This window comes from Eulemur rufifrons, chromosome 17 (genome assembly GCF_041146395.1).
Source record: "Eulemur rufifrons isolate Redbay chromosome 17, OSU_ERuf_1, whole genome shotgun sequence".
Lineage (NCBI taxonomy): Eukaryota > Metazoa > Chordata > Mammalia > Primates > Lemuridae > Eulemur > Eulemur rufifrons.
Window position 1 is genome coordinate 50,023,533 of NC_090999.1, and position 22,182 is coordinate 50,045,714.

The following is a 22,182-nucleotide window of genomic DNA, read 5'->3' on the forward strand; positions in this document are numbered from 1 at the left end:
CTTTACTTTGCTTCCCTGCACCCACCCTGTCTCCTGGCAACCACTAATATGTTCTCCATCTCTGTAGTTTTGTCATTTTGAGAATGATATATAAATGGAGTCATATAGTTGGTAACCTTTCGAGACTGATTTTTTTCGGCTGTGCGTATTGTCCTTGAGATCAATCAGGTTTTCATATGTATCCATTGTTCACTCTTTTGTATTGCTTAGTATGTTCAGCTTTTTTAAAGAAATTATTTAAGAGTGGTCCAGTTGAGGGCAGGGGGAGAGGTTACTGATGTATGAAGTCCTGTGGTGGTGGTATTATTAAGCTGGGTTTGCAATTAAAAATATCCACCCCTACAAAAATAAAAGATTCCTTAATGTAAATTATGGATGCCTACTTTTAATTGTGCTCACACCTGTTTTAGCTTGGTCTCATTTTATCTCATGATCAATATTTGATTTATTTTGTTCTGCCATTTTTAATCAGACTACTTTTCCTTCTCCTAAAATGCCAGAGCATTAGATACTATTTCGTTCTGGGCATTAGCTGTAATACAGAATTCATATTTCTGCATTGTGATTTAGCAAGTACTAACTAGGTACTGAATAGTAAAGAGATTAATAAAAAGAATTCAAACAGGATTTTTCTATGTGAGACAACATCAGATTAGGATAATTTCATTGCTCAGTAGATTCGATGTAAACCATGTCAAATTATCTATTTTGGGCCAAACAAGTGATCTTATAAAGCAGATTCTATTTTAACACTGAATTTTACTATGAAGTCATTAATATATTGCTTTGCAGGGGCAAGAGACTAACAGTACACTGAATTGACTTTGATGCATTTGATTGGCATTCCTTCATTTATCAACATTGAGTGCTTACTCTGCTCAGCACCATGCTCGGTGCTGGAAGTACAGTGCTGAATAAAACATTCTGGGGAACTATAAATTGATCCCATCTCCTTGCTAAAGGAAGATACATTCCTAGTGATTTTCCAGGAGAAATATAAAAGATTCTTGTTGAAAGAAAAAGGAGGGGAAGGGGGTTGTAGTTGTTCTCTGCTTATGTAGAAGAACCTTAAACCTGGTAACACTTCTGAATTTGGGAATCCTCTTCTCACTGACACTTTAACAGCAAATGTGTTAAAGGAAAGTTGGAAAGGCTTTTGAAATTTACTAGGCTAGAGACGTTTCTTTAAATGCTTAGTGACTGTACATTTTGTAGCTCAAGAAACTTTGCTTCTTTTTCTCTGTGCTTTTTTCAACATCCGATAGAAAATTGCATTGAGTACCAAGTACTACCATATGGTACATGATTTAATTTTAGTTTTTACGTCAAATTTTATAAAATATTTACTGCAAGCAAGTAATGTCAACATGCTTATCGTGATATTATGTTAGAAGCTTCAAGCTTGATTACTCTTTTTTTTTGTGCTTAGGAAGAGAAGTTTGCTGACCTACTCTGATATCTATTTTTTATCAGGCTTTTTAATTTCAAGCTTAAGAAGAATAGTGTGAAAATTTATTAAAAGCCTTATTGTTCAGACCATTCAATCTGGTAATTCCATATTTAGGTGATTAACCAAAAGAAGTAATCAGATGCTTAGAAAGTGTAGAGATGTTCACTGCAGTGGCTTACAATAGTGAAAACTTCAGGGGCAAAACAGTGTTCAGCCCTGGGGAACTGGTTAAGCTATGGTTCAAAAATATGAAAAAATCATGTACATCTATTAGAAACAATTTTCTTATAAGAATACTGAAGGAAATTGGAAATTGTTATGTTCTATTAAGTGTTAAATAGGTTTACACTAAGTACAATTTTGTTTTCACATGCACACTTTCATAGGCATAAAAAATCAGGGTCACATACAGAAAAGAAAGACCAGAAAAAATAAACCAAATGCTAATGGTGACAATCAGAAGGTGGGATCATAGGTATTTTTCCTTCATACTTTGTATACTTTTCAGATTTTATTCAGTGAAATATATTACCTTAAGCAAATAAAAAATCCGTGTGTGTATGTTGTATTTGCATCCCCACATCTTTATGGAACTGTGTGGTCAAGTGTTTAGCAATGTAATAAAGTGGCTTTAAGAAGGCCACCCTTCTCAGGCCGATGGGACCCCTGGGCCATCATAGGAATGAGAGGGCTACCAAAGGCAGAGCCTACGTAGACTCACACATCATGAAATAAAACACTGCCACCCAGCACTGTGCACATGGCCTTCTTGGATTGGCTGGCTCTGAACACCACTGTTCTCCTGTTGCCACAAGGAGGCTTGCTGTCAGGTAGGGGTCCAGATGTAGAGATTGGTCTGTCAGCAGAACAAGATGAGGCAACGACTTGGAGTATCCTCTGTGTTTATATAATTATAGAATAGCAAGGACAATCAAAGTAGGATTATTTTGAATACTTAAAATAATTGAGAGCAAGACATACAATAAACATTGTTTCTTTTGTTTTCCAGATATTTTATCCAGAAACCACAGATGTCTATGATCGGAAAAACATACCAAGGATGATATATTGCATTCATGCACTAAGGTGGGGGAAAAATACAACTAAAAGACTCTCTCAGATATACATTTTAAAAAACTACACTTGGACTTTTTATTTGATTCAGTTGTTTTGAATTAGCTGGTACAAAACTGAAATAATTGTCACATAAAAACAATACTTGAAAAATGTTTTTCTGATTCTTTAAAAGGCTAACTCAAAGTAGAAAACCAGAAAATTAACAAAAAACCTTTAAGTGTAATAAAGAAAACTTTAAGTTGAAAGTTCTATGAATCCAATTGTAACATAAACCATATTCTTGAGTTATGATCTAGTTTATAAATGAAAATTTAATACATGAACGGCTTTAGAAATCATTATAATCTTGACTTAATGCACTTAAAGTTATAATTTCATTCAATTCTTGCCATAGATTAAGAAAATCTAATGTAAGAATGGTTTCTTTTGATGTTTTGTTCAATAGAACTTGTATCCTGAGGATAGAGGAAACAGAAGTTGTGTTAAATTAGTGAAATCAAGACACGGTCATTTTTAAAGCAATTGCTTGAGAACTTAATTTTTGAAAATGTTGAAATTCTGCTAGTTCAGAGTATATTATATATTATTGGCCTGGAAGATATGTGATTTTTTGATGGTAACAAAGATGATTCTAAAAATCCAGTTTGTGGCTATTATGTGCACACAGGTAATGGTTGGGAGACTTCATGTCTAATTATATTTTAAATTACTTTTAGAACATCTGCCTTGTATTTTTATCACTAGAAGTCATTTTCCTGGCAGAGTTCTCTGCCTCAAGGTTTATATTAACTTCTTCCTGGCTCTTTTCCTCTCCAAAGGAAAAGGTTTCTATAATAATTCATGGCAATGTTGGCCTTCTAGAGAAGAATTTTGATTATGTCATATAATTTGACTTTTTCCCCTAGTCAGTACTTAAGAGATTGCTTTGCAAGATGACAGTTGCTGGAAATACAGACCAAATGTAGGCATCTTTGCTACGATTTTTTAAAAATATTCTGATAACTTAGAACAACTGGTTCAAAAAAAAAACTTGTATGCCTGCCTCTTCAGATGTGGCTAGAGTATCATTATGCCAGCAGGTTTTCTTTCTTGTTTTTTTTTTTTTTAAGTGTCTTTTTAATTGAAAAACTAACAAACTGTCCAGTTATGTTTCTCCCCCCCCCAAAAAAAAAACACAAACTGGGTGGCAACCAAGTCCCTAGGCAATATATTCAAAGCTATAAGAATTAAAAATAATTTTTCAAGAAGTCCTTAGATCCAGTTTAAGGAGCCCTGTGACACACGGGCTAATCAATACCAGTGGTACTCCTTGAGTCTAGGAGGCTGGACGGCATCCTGATACCCCGCACTGAGCACATTTGCTTCAAGTAGCCTTTCTCCAGTTTCCAGTTCATGATAATATTTTATTCTATTTCAGAAAACTTAATGCAAGTTGTTTTATGTGCAGTGCCAACTTTTAAAAGGTCGCCAAAGCTAACTGGACAATAAACTAGGCAGAAAACGCTTTACAAAAAAGAGGAAAAGCCCAAAATGCCACTTTCTATAGAGAACCCACAGTTTCATTTTATTCAGAGCAAAGAAAAAAGAAACTTACAATCACGATGGAAGAAAGTCAGCCATAGGTTTGGAATCTGCACTCAAACTACGCATGCAGTGAGGACAATATTCTGCTAATACGATGGATTTGTCTGCTGTTTGTCTAATATTAACAATTGTAAACAGCAGCGCAACTAGTATTTGGAACGATCCTTAGTGTTACAATGTCAGGTACAACATTTCACTTCTCTTCACACCACTGCTTCTCTTGGCATACCTGGGCTTCCTCCTCTTCAGCAAAGTCATTGTTGCTATTGAAGGTCTTGAGAATCTCCCTCCTTGATCATATCGGCAACGGTCTTGCACATAACATCAAGCAAACCTTTGATGTCTAAATAGTTTGCAGCCAGAATAAGTTCAAGAAGTGTTCCTCGGTCAACTTTCAGGAATTCTTGGTCCCTAACAGGGATATGGTCTATTTGTTTTTCTTTGTTCTCATCATCCTCATCATCCTGGGGAGGATGGAGGGTCATCCTTGTGGTGGGGGCACCACTGAACAACCTTTTTTAATACTGCTGCGTTAACATTTGTTGGAGGAACTGGGTCATCATCTCCTTCATCCATTCCCACATCTTCCAACATGGTCTTGATTGTCACAGATTGTTTGACAGTTTCCACATCAATTTCAACTATCTCTCCGTCAGAACTCTGCAACTTAATCGAAGGCTTGGTGTTCAGTCTCAAAGAGACAGAGTTGGGCAGTGTCAGCACAAGAAGAGAGAGGCGGAGGACAAGGCCACTCTGCCAGCAGATTTTCTAAAAGCTTCTTGTGCAAAAGTGTTTATTTTGAGGAATATTTTCAACAGTGTTGCCCAATAATCTTTATCAAATTATTTTTGCAGAGCCTAGAATGATCCCTTAACACTGTAGTTAGTCCTTTTGTGACCTGCTAAGCCAGCCACCGTTATTTAATGTCATTATCATATCCACGCATCATAGTGCTAATCTCCAAATCTGTAGCGTGCTCATGGGGTGTCTTGTGTAAGCTGAAATTGATTTCCCGATGTGGACACCAGGGACGTTCATGTTAAGCAGCTTATAAACAAATGGTGTGTGTTGAGTTCCTCTCTGGTGATGTCACTGTTCTTTTAAAGGAGTGACATAGAGCTGCAGTGAGGCTTACAAATGTATGTTTGCCTTAGTTTTAACAATGGCTTGAACAGTTTAGTAAACAAAGCTAAAGAACTTCTTGCTTACTGTTTTGTGCAAATGTTGATGCGATAGGAAGTTTTCTGGGGCTGTGTTTCTCAGTCATTCGGTGACTCATTATGGATGTCTCCATTACGGTTACGTCCCAGAGGGGATTCCCCTTGGACCCTGTCGCTCACCAGATCTGACCTTAAGTAGGACCTTTCATCTTTGAAAGCAATCTTATTTATTAATGGTAAGCTGCATTCCCTGAGGGACTCCCCTTCACTTTTCTTTACTCTAAATTACAGTATGGAACTGAGAAGTCCCAAGTGTATCTGAGGTTTTTTTCTATCACGACTTTTTCCTGTTGTGATTTAGAATGCGATCAGTCACTCAAATGAGGCTGATATGCTACTCTGTTGGGCAAGACACGTTTGGAAGCCGGGTAGCAATCCTTGAATACGTACAGTGGGTTTGCGCTTGCCGCATGCTGGAAATGAACAAACGTGTCTTTAGTTTTTGTATTCTGGTGGCAAATACGGCAGCATCGCTGGTATAGAGAGTTGTCATTACCTGGTAGAAAATTAGGCAGGTCAGAGATTCTGACTGTAGCTAAGGAGCCAGGAAGGGAGTTTCCTCCAGGTAGTTAAGCTCTCCAGGCACTGCCTTCTGCCTGCCCCAGCCTGTGGGCCTGACTTGATCTACAGACTTAGTTCTTGGTCCTCACCAAATGTGTCTCCTTCCCTGTTGTCTTGACTGGGCCTCACAACCTAAGATCGCCTGGGTTCTTGCCCTTGCTTCCTGTTTGTCTCTGCTTTTCCCGTTTCCGGCCTGCCCCTCACCTTGTCGTTTTATTTCTGACCCCGGTTTCGTTACCCACCACTCACTGATCCCATTGTGAGTGGCATTCTGAAGCCCAAACACTGGTGATTGTCACTACAGTAGCTCCAGAAGAAATTCTCAAACTTTGCCAGTGTAGACAGACTCACCTGAGTGGTGGGTGGCATCATTCTTTTTCTAAAGAAATGTTTATCTTTTTGTTACTAAAAAAAAAAAAAAAAAAGTAAGATATACTCATCGTGGAGAACATTGGAAAATTCAGAAAGAATGTCAAAGGAGAAGCTAAAATACCTGCTCTCTCAACACCAAGTGAAAACCACGGTAAATAACTTGGTGTTTGTGGACTTAATGTGTGTATTGTACGTGTCATATTTTCCTTTCATGGCTGCTTTTGGAATGTTATAAAGCCTGTGCAATGAAAAGGAACCAGTTAAAGAAGTGAGAACCTTGCTCAAAAGTTACTTCACTGATTTTTTTTTTTAATGTCTGGAGGCCTTTTATGCATGGAGAAGAATACTTTTTGCCTGTGTAGTGCCTGATGTATTAAAGATTTATAATCGTTATTAAACTCCTGTGAAGTGTTTAAATGTTAGTTATAAAATTGAATTCATTTAAACAATTTAACCAATTAAATTTAGAACTGATTTTTTGAATCCTTCACTAACCTTAAAGAGTAGGTGAAATACCCAGATGTATTATTACAAACTTTTCACACTAAAACGTATTCTGAATGATCCATACTACAGGTTACTCATTTTTTTTTATTATTTATACACTAATTTTGACTTGTCCTAGGGCCGTTATATTTCTTTGATAGCACTAGAAACAAAAGAATGCCCCTTCAAACCTGCCAAGATTGCAGATCTGGTTTCTGATGGATCAGTTGTGGGTCAGAACATGGCCCCACTCTGGGTTCTTCTCCCAAGATGAGTCAGACTCTGGCCAATTGGGCATCAGGCTGAACTTGTTTTTTTTTTTTTTTTAAAAAAAAAACCCGACCGTTTTTATTTTTAAGTACGTGGCTTTCAGGTAGGTTTTTATTTACGGTCTGGTCCCTACCTGCCTCCTCATCACCATGAAATTATTTACTTCCTAAGTCTCGCTTGACCAGCATTATATAATCCATTGTCCTGTCATAATGATGTATTGGCCTGATCTATGAACATTATTAAAAGCTTATGTATGCCTTTTAAATATTTTCTTGAAATTAATTGGGCTTTCTAGAGGCATCCATCTCCCAGGAGACAAAGGATTGTCTCTACCCAGTGCTCTTTAGACCTTTTGGCTGATTTGTCATCTCAGATCATGTTTCTGGGTCCTCTCTGCTTGTTTATTGAATATGACCACTGATGTCAGACACTCTTTCCACCTGGCTGATTTTGTTAATCACCTGTGCTCCTTAGTCCTTCCTTATCTTGGGACACTTCCTGTGTTTTCTGGGACTATTTGGCTCACTCAGAGTTCTTGAGGTGTTTATTTTTTCCTGTAGCATACATAGTATAAAAACAACTAAATATCTATACTCTTTATAAACAGATTTTTTAATAATAATCTCCAACTTTTTAAAATCAATACAAATAATTATGCATGTATTATTTTAACTCTTTTTGTATTACAGCCTCCTTTTTTTACACTGTATACTACTCCCTTTTGATTACTGTTTTGCACTTCTGGCCTTTCACAGACTTAACCAAGGTTAATATCTTCTTTGCTGATGAACCAGATTGTTTTGGTTTGATCAGTCAGGGCTCTTTCCGGCCAGCTCCTTTGTCCTTGTAGCACTGTCCCTGACATTCTTTGAAATATCCTTGCACTGTGGTCACAACAGGATGTTCCAGTTTTATCCTGATTATTCCTGCTTTAGGACGTGAAATCAACTACCCTCCAAGAAATCCTTTAAGGTCATGTGTCGTTCATATCAATTCTAGTTTAACATTATAATTTCATAATGTTCTAGTTTAGGGCTATTAGGGCTCTGGATTCTGCTTTTCTTACCATATAGTTTATTGGACCATTGAGATTCTACTACACTGCCAGCCACAAACTGAAGATAAGTCTGTCTCCTCTCTGTGTAAGGATCACTGTTCCTGCTGCTGCTGCTGTAGCTACATCCCAGCAGCCATGTTTCTAGTGCAGTGGTGATGCTGAAATGGCACACATTTGGGGCATGTGTTTGTGGAGATGGCTGTGGCAGACCCACTGCTGGTTGACCAGCTGTCCTAAGCACCCTGGCTGCTTTGTGGATAGGGCTCCTCTACCCAGCTCCCCCACACAGTCAGCTGCCTGCCTTGCTTACCAGGTTGCCTTTGAACCTGTTCCTTGGGCATTAATGCATAGTTTTCCTGTCTTAACACTCCATTCCCTTAAAACCCTTTCCCTCCTCAAGAAACCAATTGAACCCAGATATCAGATTCTCTCTTACAGTGAACATATTTCCATTTATAAATAAGCTTTCTATAGTTTCTTAGCCCGAAGGATAGGCTCCAATCCTTTGGGATTCTCAGAAGGGATATCTAGAGATGGCAGTATTTAGGACTCAGGCGAGGGGGGCAGTTGCACTTCCTCATGTCTTTGAACTCATTGCTTGTTCACAATTGTCCCCATGCTCCAGACCATCCTCTCTCTTCTTTTTCCTGTCTTAAATTATTATCGCAGCTGTGCCCTTCTGTCCTGCTAAATCCTAAGCTCTGTGAGCCATATCTTGTCACTTACCACATACACCATTGATTCCAGCTTGAAGTCTCTGAAGTTTATATTTTCTAACTTCTCATTTCCCTATAATAAGTCTGCCTCAGGATTCCTTTCGTTTTGGCTGTACATTGGCTACAGAGTACTGGATTTGGACATGATATTGCCAGTGATGCATGTGACTAAGATGGAAAAATAGATTCAGTAGATAAAACCATTTCAAACATGGAGTCAGTAAGGGGAAACAGTGAAAGATTCTTAGGGTTGGAAAAAGTGGGGGAAACCACTGTGGTACGTTATAAGTGTATACAAGGGCATGTTTGTTTAACAAAGAATAATAATGAAAACAAAAGCTAATGCTAATGGAGCTTTTAACTATATGCCTGTCACTATTCAAAGCACTTCACAGGTATAATCTCATTTCATCTTTACAACATACCTATGCAGTGGCTATACTGTTATTAGTCCCATTTTATATAACGTAGGCAATTGAGACTCTAGAGGCTGCCCAAGGTCACATAGTTAGTAAATAATGGAGTCGACATTCAAAGCCAGGCTATGTGAGAACTGAACCTGTGCTGTCACCAACTCAGCCAGCCTTGGCTTTAGGAGGGAGTCCAGTGTTTCCCCTACTACTAAGAAAATTAAAAGAACAATGGCCTTAAACTTTTCAGCACAGGCCTCTATCATATTTAGGATGTTTAAAATGAAGAATTATGGAACTTGAGAACTGGAAGGGCCCTGGGAAGTTATTTTAGTCCAGATAAGGGAACTGAAAGCTTGGGTTACGTGACTTGCTCAGAGTCACACATCTAGATTTTGCCAGTCTGGGGGCCAGGATCAAGAGCTGCTGATTCTAGTCCTGTGGTCTTTCCGGTGCCATGAGGCTTTGATTTGCAAACATTCTTCCCACATGTTATGGCACAAAATGAGCTGCCTGTGATATGATCCAGGAAAGCTGAAATAAATTTAGCTGCTGCCTTTTAAGTTTGCATTTCATTACTGTAGTATCTCTTAGTGTATATACTGAAAGTAATAGAAAAAACCCTGATAATACTTTTTAAACTTTCTTTATTGCTTCCTGGACTTTAACTGATGTTATTCGTACAAATAGGAGCATATGGGCCAGTGAGGCTTTAGCTACCTCTGTGCAACCTTTCTGTTGCTGGCCTCACCCAGAAACACATGTGTGCTGTATACTATACCTTTTGCTGTAGTAAGAGGCTTGCTACTTCATATAAGGTGTTTTCTTAGACATGGCAAGTGATGGTGACATTAATTTCACAGCTTCCTTTGGAATGCTCTTAGCCCTTTGTGTTGGCTGTTATACACTGAAAGGTGCTTAATAAATTCAGTGTGGAAGAGCTACATGAAATTTGTATTTTTGTATTCAGTGAGCTGCTTTTTAAAGATTAAAATAGAATCTTCTATACATTTCAGGTAATGAATGGCCTCCTTTGAACGTAAATGCTCAGGAAGGAGCAGTTTGCTATTGCTGATGCTTTTTGGAATAGGAATACTGGATAAGTAGAGTTTCCTAATAAACATTTGCCTTTTAGAGTAATCTTCTTGGACATACCTCCCACACAAAGATTAGGTATAAAACTCCCACACTGTGAAAAGTGATCTTTTTAAAGCTAACAGTTTAAACTCAACATCAGTGATAACAAAATAAATTGAAAATTGAAGCCAAATGGAAAATACACATTACATTTTTAAATTTTTTAGTAAATAAATTTTTTTGGTATATGTAAATGAGATTTCTACCTGATGCATACTAGCTTTAGAAAATCTCAGATTTAAAATAAATTTAAAAGCAAATTCTTCCATCCAAAAAGCTAACTTCTCAGCACCACCTTGTGGTAACTTTTAGTTAAACCAGGATGTTTTATTGGAAGATTTATGTTAATATTACAGTGTACAATGGAGAAATAGAAAGTATATTAGAAATAGCTGCCTAATTTCTTTATTGCCAAAGGGGAAAGTTAACACTTTTCTTTAATATAAATGTTTTGGTTCATGTTACCAACAAACCTCGTGACACCTTAACACCTAGTTTAGGGACAGCATGGTAGAAAAAATTTCTTATATAGTAGCTATCCTATAAGTAGTAATTGAGTGAATGGATTAAACAGAAGACATAATGTGAAAACAGTTGTATCAAGGTCACTGAGCACAGCTGTCTTATCCCCTTTCCAAAACCGTATGAAATTGTTAAAGTCATTTTTAAAAAATGCATTCATGATAAAAAGGAGTGCCATCCACTGACCAGAAATTTGAATGACTCCAGACAGAAAGTAAACAGATGGCATTGATTGAGAAACAGTCTGGAAGACGACTGCAGCCCACAAAACCCTGAGAGATGCAGCAGAGCTAGGAGCTATCGTGAGGTTTGCTCCAAGCAAAGGGGACAGCAAGGAAAAGGAGAGCCTCAAAGCAAGTAATCGCAGGGCTGGGACCAACTGAGCCTTCCGACCTTTCCCTAAAGCAGCAAGTATAGATGCTGATGTCAGGACAGCATGCCAGCACACAAGACAGCCAATGACCTCAAGGGCCAGGAAGTCCCCAGGCTAAGAGGGCAAGATGCTGGCACCCTCCTGGTGTCAGCCTCATTGTTCCCCCACAGCCTCCTAATGCTGGCTCCTGTCATGGGCACCTACAGTCAGCAATGGACAAACAGCAAGTTTCAGATACCAGGATGAGCCCCATATCGAGAGATGCCAGGCATTTGAAGGAAACTGCTCCTGTGAGAGAGGCGTTAGATTTGACATACAGAACTGATACCCAAGAAACCAATGAAAATATTAAAATATGTACAATTGATGATTCATTCAATTTATCCATTTAATAAATACTTATAGAGCATTTACACGTAAGTAGAACCAAAGATAAAATTAAGAAAGAAGAAACTTTGGTGTAGATGAAATTGGAAAAGAAACTAATAAAATTTGTACTTATCTAAATTATTGGTGCATAATATCAAAATAAAAGCACAGATCTAGAATTCTAAATTATCCCAACTTTACATAGGTAGAGAAGTGAAAGTATATAAAGGATAGTAGATATTGATTCCATTAGGCTTTGATATAAAAATGTAAATTTAAAAGTATGTTAAAACTTTAGCAGGATATTAATATAGGTAATACATATTAAAGATACAGCACATAAAGTACTTAAAATATGTATAAAAGTTGTTGGAAAACACTTTATGGATGTTTTCTACTTAAGTTTTACTGTCACATTTTCAAAATTTCTCTCAATGAACTTTTTATGGTTTTTTAATAAATTAGTTCAGGTATATTTTTTTAAATTTGTAAAAAGGGAAAATGCAAATCAAGTACTATGAGAGCAACTGAAGTGATACAATGATACATTTTTTAATCATTTGTCTATTCTCATTTCTTAAGTGATAGCTTGATTCCCCCAGCCCCCAAGAATTCTTTTGCAGCTTTACCTTACCTATGAAATTCTGTTTAATTCTGTAGTGCCTGTTGCTAGAAGGGAGCAAATGAAGAGGTTGACATTTCATTGTTCCACATGACATGAGCTCCCTTTTAATTGGAATATTTTTCACATTAATAATGAGTTGAGAAGTGGCTCATAAAATATTATGGTTTTGAAAATGTCAGCATGGTATCTTAATGATCTAGTTTTAATTATAATGACTTGTTTGGCATGAACTTTTGGCAGTAAAGTCTTCAGAGGCTGTGTAAAGTAAACAGTTTTATATCCTTGATAATCTCTAAAGACCTAGAACTTAAACTAAGGAATGTATCCTGTCTTGCTAGCTTTGAATTATGAATACATAATGGCTGTTCCACATTGAAGAATGTTCAGAGTCTTAATATGCCTTTCCCCTGTGGATAAGATATGAATATCATGTTGGAGTTTAGTACTAAAATTAACATCACCATATGGTTAAAGAGAATTACCATTTGTTCCTTGTCCTTTGGTATGGTTTTGAAGGAAAGGGGGAGAAAATGAGAGAAAGGTAAATTCCTCCCACACACACACAAATCCTTAAAATTCAAAACATTAAGACATTTCCTAGAAGAAATACGAATGACCAATAAGAATATGAAAGAAATGTTTACCTTCACAACTAACAAAAGGAAATGCAGGCTTAAATAACATCTGTTGCTCGCAGCTTGGGAAATTTTTCACCGATAATATCGTGTGGTGCTAAGGGGACAAAGACAATGGCACTCGCTATATTGGTGGTAGACTAGGCCATGCCCATCGGGGGGTTCTTAGGTTCAGCTAAACACTCAGATTCACATTCCTGTCATAAGCCACAGTCGGCTTCCAGTTGCTCAGGATGGAAACAGCCAGGAAACCCAGCATGAAGCAGGACAGCAGGTATTCGTTCCTCAGTAGGAGCCTTCAGGACACTCCACGTGGTTGTCCACACAGCCATCTAGCAGCCAATCTCTTTGGTACCCCAGGTGACAACTTTGCTGCTAAGGAGTGAGACTCACATTGGTGGGTTTGAGCCTCGCTGGCTTAGAAGCCCCATGCCTGCAGCACAGTCCCCCTGCGTAGCTTCCCAGTCTCTGCTAGGGGTGTACCCGTTATGAGTCACTGAGCTCGGGAAGGCCTGAAGATATGGTGCCTATTAGGTATTTCTGATTCCTTCTAGTTAAGATAAAACTTATTAATAAGGGCTCATTTTTCTCCTAAGCAGTGATGCTTAGTAACATAGTTGACGATATACTTTTGTCTGGTTCCTAGGAGCTAGAAGGTTAACTAAAGTTCAGATTCTCATGCAAAAAGAAAAAGAGTTTGGCGTTTTTTTGGACAATATGCATTGAAAGCTTTCATTGTATGTATACCGTTTCCATCTGGTGATTTGTTTTTAGGGATTGTAATAAATAAGAAATATGCACAAAGATGTGGATGTCTATAAGTAGGTTCACTGAAGCATGATTTGCCATAGTTATTAGTGACAATGTAAATGTTCAGCAATTAATGAAATTATAGTACATTTATGTTGCAGAATAATAAGTTTATAAAATAGGTATGTCCAGAAACAACATAAAAAGGATTTGTATCAAAATATTTAACTTTGGGAGGTGATTTTCCATGTAATTTTTTAAACCATAAATTTCATTTTTAACTTTGATCATGTATGTTCTAATTATTTTTTGTAGAACTTATGATCCAAAAAGGTCAATTTCAATGCAAGACACTTATACTGACTAATCATATTTTAAGAGTTTATTTTAATACCATTAACAAGGCTTGATCTTGAACTTCTTTAACATGTTTTAAATTTTATGTTTTTATAAACTGTTGAGATCCATCTCATATCAACATTTGACGTGATAATCTTGAAATGTTTCAAGCCATCAAAATCATTCTCAGGTCATTTTCCAATATATACTGTTGTGCGATTTCAAATGCTAAAGTCTCATAAATTATAAATTTATAAGAAACAGAACACAGAATTTTCTAGTTGTTTGCTAGAATTAATCTTGGGGCTGGGGAGGATAAGAGAAATATGGAACAGAAACGATGATTCAGGGATTGAGTGGGAAAAGCACATAATCACGTATTTGTGGTAGACTTTAGATGCCAGCTCTCAAGTCACTTTTCAGGTTATGGGTGAGTTAGTGGATGCTGTCATTACTGTCTAAGGGATTTGTCTTTAAATGCATATAATTTATTCCCCATCTTCCACTTGGTAATACTCACACATTGCAGTTTATCTTTAATGTTACCCCATCCACCAATAATCTTGCCACTCTGTTGGTTTAGAAAATGTAAAACAAATATTTCCTCAAGAGGTATATGGTGCTTGGAGGAATATTGAAAAGCAAAATATAACTAAAACTATACTTCTAGCAAAACAAGAATCATGTGAGGAACACCTAAAGGAATATTTATTTGTTACCTGCTGTTTTGCATTAGCTGTGTGTGTTCGTCTTACAAATGGATGATGGAGAGTTGGTTGATGCTACAAAAGTGCTGTGTACTGCAGAAGATCAGTCTTGGGGACTCAGACTGGAGTTCTGGTCCTGTCCCCAACAGAGACTCTGTTACCTCAGGACTCAGTTTCCTCATCTGTAAAATGAGTAGATTAGATATCTTAGATCCTTCTGGACTGAAAAAACTTTTAAGATCTATTTAATTTATAACTTTAAGGTTTATAATGATAAAGCTTCTAATGATTTTGTGCTTTACCTTTCAGTTTATATCTGTTCAAACTAGGAATAGCACCTCAGATCCAGGACTTGTTGGGCAAAGTAGACTTCACAGGTACTATTTATATTTTTTTACAGTCCAGTTAAAAGAATGCACCAATATTCTTTTTGATTTTGATTAATTCCCTTTCTTCCTCTGTATTAACAAGAAGGGAAAACTTACCTGTCTTATTTGTGCTTGACTGGATTCCCTTTCGTGTGTTTGTGAAATGAGACACTCAGGCTGGGTTCTTCCTAAGGCTTTTATTTAGGAACAGCCCCACCTTCCTGATGAAGACATTTCTTGATATGAATATACTCATTCCTGCCTCCTCCTCTGTGGTTTTCTTTGATCTCTCTCTCTCTCTCTTTTTTTTTTTTTTTTTTTTTTTTGTGGCTCTTTTTTAGAGGAAGAAATCAGTAATATGAGAAAAGAGCTTGAGAAATATGGAATACAGATGCCATCTTTCAGCAAAATAGGTGGTATTCTGGCCAATGAACTGTCTGTGGATGAAGCTGCATGTAAGTCTGTTTAAAATCCAGATTTATCATTGATGTGAGATTTACCTCTACTTTGTTGATTTTGATTACATGGAATATATTTAGAAGATACCCTAAGCATACTAAAAGTTGTTATTCATGTTATAGATGGTTAATTTGAGGATGTCAGATCATAATCAAGTAATTAATTTTGGTCTTTAGACATCTTATTGTGCAATGTGAATTAAGAAGTTCCAGAAACGTCTTTATTCTCAAATAGTTCTCTACTTTCTATGTCTTTAGATTTTAGTGGTAGAATACATTGCTGCGTATCTTTTAGTGTTGCGAGGTAAATGGCAAGTAGCTCTTGGATGCAACATGTTACTTTAAAACTATCTTATGTTGCCCTGACCAGAGGGAAAAGACTGACTTTTCCAACCCCTGGTGGTTAACATACCACTTGGTTCATTTTAGCCATTCAGTGCAAATTGAATGAATAAGTATTGATTACATAACAGATGCTGAGGTCAGGACCAAAGACAGGCATGTGGAGAGGTGGTCAGGTGCTCCCTCATGCATATGAGGTCTTTTTGTTCCTTACTGGAAGCCAAGGAAGAACGTAAAACTGCTTCAGTTTATGCAGTGTCAGTGTAACTGCTCATGTTGTCTTTTCCTGATAAAACAAAATCTTTCTCTCTCTTTGCTTTGCAGTACATGCTGCAGTTATAGCCATTAATGAAGCTATTGAAAAAAGAGTCGCAGAGCAGACCATCGTAACACTAAGAAACCCCAATGCAGTTTTGACTTTAGTGGATGACAACCTTGCACAGGAATATCAGAAAGAACTCTGGGAAGCCAAAAAGAAAAAAGAGGAAAATGCAAGACTGAAGGTACCTAATCACATTCTGAGTAATAGATACAGTAATGAATATGGTTATGATTTACAAGTTTGAAAAAGCTTTATTTATTTTTTTGTAGAGATGGGATCTTGCTTTGTTGCCCAGGCTGGTCTCAAACTCCTGGCCTCAAGCACTCCTCCCATCTTGGCCTCCCAAAGTGCTGGGATTACAGGTGTGAGTCACCACACCTGGCCTGAAAAAGCATTAATGTTACAAGTGATATTTTTAAATCAATTGGCTATGGTCTCTGTAGCCATAGGCAATTGGTTTGGATGAAATGTAAGGGTGAAAGAAGCTCATATACTACATAAGGAAATTAAGATATTCTTTTATGATAAATATTATGGGTTGGCAGGATTGAAGGTCATGTCATAAACTGACTGCCTACTCAGAAAGCATTGAAGTAGTAGCTAAAGATTGTCCCTTGTTAGGTGTAATCAGCAGACTTTGTATTAGCCAAATTACCTTTCTATTTATGAGTGGAGGTTAATAATTCAGTGTGATAAAGTTTGGAGAGGATGTCTTTGCATCTACTGCTTTCTTATTTTCCCAGTAGTTAACTTTTCTTATTTGCAGGTGTCCTTCCTTGGCCAGACAGCCTGCTCCTGACCCTAACTCCATACTTCCCCTCCCTCCTGTCTAGTCTGTTATTAAAAGTTTGGTCTAAGCTGAGAGCTGCTACTTCCTCACCAACTTTTCTCTCATTGAACTCCTGCCATGCCAGTGTCAGCTTCATTTACTGAAAATAACTGCTTTATGTTTTGACCTTTCCTCGAGGGGTGGCTTCCCAAGCTTCCAGCAGGTTTGCCTGCCACCCGCCCCACCTGTGTTGAGAGTCCCTGCCTCCCCCAGCTTATGCACGTCTTTGCTGCTGGGTTCTCCTCTGTGTCCTCCCTCTCAGTGTGGGCACTCTGCACAGTCCGACGTTGAATCCCTCCTCTGTTCTTCCTCCACGGAGCTCGTCTACTCATTGAAGAAATCAGCTGTCACTGTATACCAGCCCCTCCCAAATCGGGGTCTCTCCTGCTCCTCCAGCTCTCTCACCTGTGTCCCTCGGGCCTCGAGCCCCACCGTGGCAGAGGAGCACCCCTTTCTGACTGCCCTGGTTTGGAATGGTGACCACCTTGTCTCAGAACTCTTTTTATTAATATGTCCCCTGTGTCCCATCCATTGCTAGATTCTGCTGCCTTATCAGGCTTGAATCCATCATCCACTATATGGTGTCTCCACTCTTGCCTCTGTCCTGCCCTCCTGACCTCGTTACAGGACCCTTTGGGCTCCTTCCTCATGGGTCTCCTCCAAGCCAACCCATCTCAGAGCTAGAGGTTGTAAACTTGACCTTTAACTGCAGATCTGATATCACCCCACTGGAAGCCTCCCCTAGTCTCTGTAACAACTGAGTTAAGTATCGACCTGAGCTTTGCCTTCAGTTGAGCTCCCCATCTTTTTGCCTCACCCTGGACACACACTCCGTTCTGTAGCCTGGCATCTATGTCCTCTTCCTTCGTCTCAGCCTTGCACATTACACTGTTCCTTGAGGCCCTCCTCAATGTCATCTCTTTTCAAAATTTTCTTCTTAAACCAAGTGTGAATCCTTTTTTAAAAAACATTTATAGTACTCCTCCTATAGAATCTATTCTGCTCTCCTAGGTATATTCATTATTTGTGTTCTTGATTTTATTAGAATCAGTTGAAATTGCCAATATTCAATTGATTTTGAACTGCAAAAAACTGGCAGTATCAAGTGTCTAACCTGATGTTGTCCACATTCAAAAATTAGCCCTTTTCAGAGAGTGGGTCTGTGGCAATCCTTGCAGGGCATTTCTACCCTGGTGCTCTGTGCGGAGTATTCTACAGATGTTTACGTTAAGTTCAAATGGAAATTAGTGAATGGTTTTTATCTTTGCATTTTTACGTTTGAGTTTTGAGCTTTGGAAACATTGTATTTAACCTCAGGAATCAGTGAAGACTTTGTTTTTGCAGAATAGCTGTATTTCAGAAGAAGAAAGAGACGCGTATGAAGAACTGCTGACACAAGCGGAAATCCAAGGCAATGTTAACAAAGTCAACAGTAAGTAATGGATGGTGGGAGGGAAATGGATGTTTCTATAAGGTGCAGACTTTCCTTGCCAGAATTCCGGCAAAACACTCAACTTGTGTTACTTAGAAAACTGCCTTATAAAATGAAAAAACCTTCTAAATGTCAATGTTCTTAATCATGGCGCAATATGGGACAGTTTCCCATTGAGGTGCTTTTGGTGCTCCTGCTCCTGGTCAACACATAGTATCTCCAAGTATCCTGCAGCCAGTTTGATTGTACATTCCTGTTGGATCATAACTATGATGCATTTCATATTTTTAACCTGTCCCTTTTTGGATTAATATTGAAGGTCGTTTAGTAAAAGATTGACTTAAAGATTGTAGTTCCTTGCCTGTGATTATGTGCTGGCGTTCTCATTGGAACTGTAAAAGATATTATTGACACCACTGCTTTCTGTTACTTCCTACTCACGTGTCTACAGTTAGCAAGAATTGGTTTTTGTTTGTTTGTTTTTTATAGCTTGTGTAGCTTTAGTGCCAGTGAGACTATTGAGAGGCCAGATGAAATCACACAATGGCAGTTTTGAGTCCCACCTCCCCAAGCCTCTGTGGAGTCAAACAGTTCAATTCCACTTAGTACCTAGTTCAGGTGTGTGGCTATAAAGAACAGAAAACTTGGGTCATAAAAGGAAGCATATGCAAGTTTGGATACATCAATTTTTTGATTAGTCTTTTCTCCCCTGTAATAAAATTAATTTTTAGAGTCAGTAAGGAATTTTATTTGACCCTTACTTCCCCTAGGTCAATCTAAATCACCCATATATACCCAAAAAACTAACACATGAAGGATTATTTAGCCCATTTAATAAAGTGTGTGAACCCTCTGGCAAATTAAAACTTGGAGTGTTCACTATTTACAACAGTCCTAAACCTTGCTTTCAATTTAACTTCCTAGATGAGTTTTGAATATTCTTTCTTACTCTTAATACCTTCAAAGAAATGCACACCTATAGGTGTTACTCAGAAGTCTGCTCCCAAGTTGCTGGGGAGATATTTCGTAAGGTTCAAACAGTAATCAAGGGTACCCCAAGCAGGCTAATGTGAACGTCTAGACACTAACATCTGAGTGTGTTGGAGAATTTACCTCACACACACACACATTTCTGAGAGTTCTCGGGTGACTTTTTTTTTTTTAAAGGCAACATTCTGGGGTGCATGTTCCTGTTCTTTCATTCCTGCTAAATCTTGAACATGTTGTTGATGATACATGAGGTACAATTTAAAGTTTCTCTGTCTGTTCTTCGTGAAAGCTGAGAATTTCATTATGCTTGACAGAAATGAATTACAGGAAGAAATTAATACTACCAGCGAGACATCTGAGTTCCATGAGCTTAGAGAGGAAATGGTTCCATAGACTTCTACCATCCTTTATTTGTGAAATGTTTATAACCACTAAAACAGTTTTATTTTGCATGTTAAATAAAATGCCTTATATAAATGTTTTTTTACTCAGTGCCATAAGTTACTGACCACAGATTTAATGCCAAATTGGCTATATATTTTTTTTCCATTTTTAAGTAAAAGACTTCGGATGATTTGTACTAATGGCCTAACCAGCTGAAACTGATGATGGGCATTGCAGTGTTTGGCCTTAAATGTGCAGAATATGACTATTCTGAAGTGGTTTTTTTTTTTACTCTGTCCCCATTTTAAATTTATAATCCAGTAGAACTGAAAAGCAGTCTTGGGAAAAAACCTCTGAAGGATATTTTAGTTGGTGACATGACAATGAAACAATCATACACTTGAAAACATGGAAGAATGGTTATTTTGACAAGCTTTTCCCCAACCATGTAGGTTACTATATTAAAATGTTAAGGCACCTACGTAATAATGGCATAAGTGACCATTGGTGGTAACGTGGATGGATCTATTCAGAAGCTTCAGCTTTGTGCGAACTGTAATCATTTAACTTTCAGGTTTTTGGAACATGTATTCCATGCATTACATGATATATTCTTTTAAGATCAGGGCTAGAAATTTTGTTAAATGCAGAGTGTAAAAGAGAAGTTGAACTTACCTTATTTTTTTTTTTAGAAGAAACAGTGTATTAAAAGTTTTAAAGATACGATTTTGTGGTAATATTTAACATCCAGTTTTACAAACCTATATAATAAAGTTATCAAAGGTGAAGCAGGATCCTACCTAGAGTAATCTGAGATGCAACTGAAAAGCCTTGGATAACTTTTATAGAACAAGAAACACCACAAAGAACCACTGACCTTCCTTTCTGGAATTCTTTTGTTACATTAATTTTAAGGATAGAAAAATGCTTGGGCTCTCAGGGTCCTTTAGATGAAGTGTGAGTTTTCTGGGGGTTGGGGGATGAGTTGAGGGGACTCCATTAGTCGAATTTCCTGCTATTGAGTGATGTCAAAAGGTTAGTAACTGTTTAGTAAAAAGGTTGAGGGAAGCTCCTTGTGAATGTATTTGGAGAAGAAAAATTGTCATCTTGTCAAAAACAGTTAGAATAATCTTGGCTGCAGTCTAGCCATGTATTAAGCAGACAGACTAACCCTTGAAAAGCTCTAGAAATCTGAGCGTCTGTGTTTCCTCTGCTACCCAGATTCCTTCTGCAGGGCAAGACCTGCAGGCTTTGTCTGGTTCACTCTTGCCTGGTGGCAGAGTTCATTACTCATTCTCCCATTTGGTCAGCAATTCAGTTTCTGCGCTCTGAAAACTATGCTGAATCTTCTGTTCCAAGCACCTCAGTCTGGTCACCAAAATTGAGGTCTTTATAATCTGAATCCCACAACTGGTGGAGAGATCACAGAGCTATGGTTGGATGCAGCAAAGTATCCGAGTGCCTGCTGTGGCTTTACCACGGTGCCTACTCAGCAGGAACATACAGCAGTGGAGCAAGGCTTGTTTCTGGTCTTCATGTGGCTTAAAGTCTCCGTGGCGAGGCAGTACTAAAGTGCTAACTCACAGGGAGCATCAGAGAACAAGCCTGCTAGAACTGCATGGCCCCGCTTTGAGTGGTTCACAACATGGGAGGTCCTCAGGGACTGGAGCAATTTGAAGGCTTCATGGAAGAGTTGGGACCAGAGCCGATCTAAAGGGAAGACTTTGTAGGAAAGTCGTGCTAGGTAGGTATGATCTCATAAGCCAAACTCCATCAGTGCTGAGGTTCTTTTAGGAACTGACTCCAAGGACTGGACTGATTTAAATTACTGAGAGAACATTTTCAAGGCTTTGCCTGCCCGCCACTTGCAGCTTTTTGGAGTTCATGGAAAGTGACTGCTTAGGTTCAGATCCTTGGAAGGAAGTGCTGGTTGGGTCAGGCAGCAGTGGGAAAAGCAGGCATTCTGATGGAATGTGAACCTTCATCCTCAGGGCAGGCTGCAGTGGACCACATCAATGCCGCCCTTCTGGAAGGCGACCCTGAGAACACGCTGCTCGCGCTGAAGAAACCGGAAGCCCAGCTGCCTGCTGTTTATCCCTTCGCTGCTGCTATGTATCAGACTGAACTTTCCAACCTCCAGAAGCAGAATGCCATGGTAAGTCGGAGGAGACTGCAGTTACCGAGATGGTAACCCTGAGTCCAGGCAATAAGGAAGGCTGGTTAGGAAAGAAGAATGCCAGGGATGTAGAGTCTGTAACTAGAACCAGTCCCCAGTCTCATTGGCCCACCTGCACCAATGCCATGGCCTCCTTCCTCTCTCACGCTTGCTTTTAGTCTATATACAAAAGCTGAGAGCGTAGTTAGGAAATTGTAGGCAGTGGTCCACACATTCAC

At 38.4% G+C, this 22,182-nt stretch overlaps 1 protein-coding gene and 1 pseudogene across 1 annotated transcript in view; one reads left to right on the forward strand and one right to left on the reverse strand.

The window, feature by feature from the left end:
* The window catches only part of IQGAP2 (IQ motif containing GTPase activating protein 2), a 278,338-nt gene that overhangs the window by 145,166 nt on the left and 110,990 nt on the right, over window positions 1-22,182 (forward strand). Inside the window, exons 5-10 of the mRNA XM_069492248.1 lie at window positions 2,460-2,536; window positions 14,973-15,040; window positions 15,373-15,486; window positions 16,156-16,334; window positions 18,327-18,414; window positions 21,780-21,943. Of these exons, the coding sequence (XP_069348349.1) occupies window positions 2,460-2,536; window positions 14,973-15,040; window positions 15,373-15,486; window positions 16,156-16,334; window positions 18,327-18,414; window positions 21,780-21,943 (690 nt within the window). The remainder of the gene's footprint in view (window positions 1-2,459; window positions 2,537-14,972; window positions 15,041-15,372; window positions 15,487-16,155; window positions 16,335-18,326; window positions 18,415-21,779; window positions 21,944-22,182) is intronic.
* LOC138398368 (S-phase kinase-associated protein 1 pseudogene) lies at window positions 4,305-6,261 on the reverse strand (annotated as a pseudogene).